General features: G+C 46.6%; 1 protein-coding gene across 1 annotated transcript; it reads right to left on the bottom strand.

The window, feature by feature from the left end:
- Nucleotides 1–1,817: 1,817 nt before the first annotated feature.
- Nucleotides 1,818–2,378, bottom strand: LOC114191228 (actin-related protein 5-like). The gene is made up of 2 exons (XM_028080404.1): nt 2,046–2,378; nt 1,818–2,000 (listed from the first exon to the last, which is right to left on the bottom strand). The coding sequence occupies exons 1-2, from the start codon at nt 2,376–2,378 to the stop codon at nt 1,818–1,820; spliced, it is 516 nt and encodes a 171-aa protein (XP_027936205.1).
- Nucleotides 2,379–2,594: the final 216 nt, after the last annotated feature.

Here is a 2,594-nt window from a genome sequence, read left to right as displayed (position 1 = left end):
GCAACCTTATTCATCAGAAACAGGAACAACTACACCACATACTGTCCCCATGGCCATTCGCTAAGTGGGGAATGGACATCCTCGGCCCCTTCTCACCCGGCAAGGGGTAAGTAAAATTCCTAATCGGAGCCGTTGATTATTTTACCAAATGGATCGAGGCCAAGCCGCTAACCACCATCACGGCCCAGCAAGTCCAGCAGTTCGTGTGGAAGGACATTATATGCAGATATGGTGTACCACATACCATTATAACAGACAATGGCCGACAATTTATTGATAAGGAGTTAGCCAAATTCTACACCGGCCTAGGCATCAAACACATCACAAGCTTTGTAGAACATCCACTAACCAATGGACAAGCAGAGGCAGCAAACAAAGTTATTCTCGTAGAGCTGCGCAAAGGTTGGATACCGCCAAAGGCCGATGGCCTGAAAAGTTAATAGAAGTACTATGGGCTTACAGATGCACCCCTCAGTCATCAACAAACGAATCCCCATTCAGCTTAGTCTACGGCGCAGACGCCATGATACCAGTAGAAATTGGCGAACCATCCCTGCGTTGAGAACTATACGACCCAACCCACAACCACCAAAACATGGCCTTACATCTCGACCTCCTACCCGAACTTAGAGAAAAAAGCCCAAATACGCAATCTAGCCGCCAAACAACGAGCTGCCAGGAAATATAATGCAAATCTACACCCATGATCATTTGTCGTCGGGGACCTAGTATGGAGAATGGCCAGCAGTGCTAGAAAGAAGGATGGTAAGTTCTCCGCCAGTTGGGACGGCCCGTACCGCATACGAGAAGATGCAGGAGGAGGGGCTTATCGCCTAGAACAATTATCTGGGGAAGAGATTCCCAACACATGAAATGTGTCCCACCTCAAGTTCTACTTTAGCTAAATGTGTATTGTAATTGAACCAATACTTGTAACCCCGGGTGTACTCTTTTTCCTCACTTGGTCTTTTTTCCCTAAGGAGGGTTTTGGCCAAGGAGGTTTTAACGAGGCACCCCTATTCAATAAATAAAAAGAAGGGTTCCCTACTTTATGACTCTATGTCTTTACTCTTGGTTAATTCGTTTAAGTTCCCCACCCTTACCCCAAGTAAGTGGCCTGGGTCGAACACCCTTTACTCTTGGTTAATTGGTTTAAAGTTCCCCACCCTTACCCCAAGTAAGCGGCCTGGGTCGAACACTTGGTTAATTCGTTTAAGTTCCCCACCCTTACCCCAAGTAAGTGGCCTGGGTCGAACACCCTTTACTCTTGGTTAATTCGTTTAAAGTTCCCCACCCTTACCCCAAGTAAGCGGCCTGAGTCGAACACTTGGTTAATTCGTTTAAGTTCCCCACCCTTACCACAAGTAAGTGGCCTGGGTCGAACACCCTTTACTCTTGGTTAATTCGTTTAAAGTTCCCCACCCTTACCCCAAGTAAGCGGCCTGGGTCAAACACTTGGTTAATTCGTTTAAGTTCCCCACCCTTACCCCAAGTAAGCGGCCTAGGTCGAACACCCTTTACTCTTGGTTTATTCGTTTCCTACACTTACCACGAATAAAACGGTCAGGGTCGAATACCCTCAATAAAAAATCAAATTCGCCAAACATCACATACATCAAAACACCCACTCATAATTATACCATACCGCTAACGCACCACTACCACACAAGTTATCGGCATCCAATAAAAAACATAGCATACACAAAGCATTCATCATATTAAAAGCAAAGTAAAATAGTGTACGGCTTATTACAGACATAGTGTACAAATTATTACAGACATAGAATTCCAGTTTCAAATTATAAAAAATAAAGGTCCTACGTCGCCTTGTTATCATCACCCTCCATGGCAGCTTCCGCATCCTTCTCCTCCTCTGCCGCCTTCTCCTCCACCTCCTCAGCATCCCCCCTATCCTCCCTCACCAACCTCCCATCAACTACATCCTTATCTACGTCGAATCTTGAATCCGAGACATCCACATCTGGATGGAAGAAGGCCGCCTGCCGCAACCCCTTCTCAAAACCATTAATATGCTCTTGGATGACGCTGTTCTTAAGATCATCAAGTTCCCCAACAGCCCCATCATACTTATCCTTCAAGTCCTCATAGTCTTCCTCCAACTCCCTGATACGCTTGTTTAATTTATCCTCAGAATCCAAGCAACGCACCTTCCATATTGCCAGCCTTTTCCTTTCCGCTTCCCAACCCTCTTTCTCCTTTTCTAAAGTCTCCTTCTCCTCCTCCAGCTTATCCACCTTACCCTGTAACTCCCCCACCTTCTTTACTTCCCTTCTGTAAAGAGACCCTACACGCCGGCTCAGGACTAAACCCTTGCTTCCAAACTCGACCATTATTCTCACAATATGATCCACCTCCATATTATCAATAGAGTTAACAACGGTATCCGGGAGGTCGATCGAGATATCCTTCCTAACGGATATCTCCGACAACTCGATCAACCCGGCTTCAGGCACCTTCTCCCCACTAGCTAACCCCGCCCCGCTAGCCGTTCCAAGAAGAGCTGCCCTTATCTTCTTCACATCTTTGCCCTTTCCGGGTCGAGGCGGAAGCTCAGCTTTCCTTTTCGTCCCGCC

The sequence above is a fragment of the Vigna unguiculata genome, chromosome 7 (genome assembly GCF_004118075.2).
Source record: "Vigna unguiculata cultivar IT97K-499-35 chromosome 7, ASM411807v1, whole genome shotgun sequence".
Lineage (NCBI taxonomy): Eukaryota > Viridiplantae > Streptophyta > Magnoliopsida > Fabales > Fabaceae > Vigna > Vigna unguiculata.
This window is presented reverse-complemented; position numbering and strand designations above follow the sequence as displayed.

Coding starts and splice junctions, on each gene's coding strand:
- LOC114191228 (XM_028080404.1), bottom strand. CDS start 2,378: ATGGAGGTGGATCATATTGTGAGAATAATGGTCGAGTTTGGAAGCAAG. Junction 2,001..2,045: donor TTGATGATCTTAAGAACAGC/GTCATCCAAGAG, acceptor GGGTTGCGGCAG/GCGGCCTTCTTCCATCCAGA.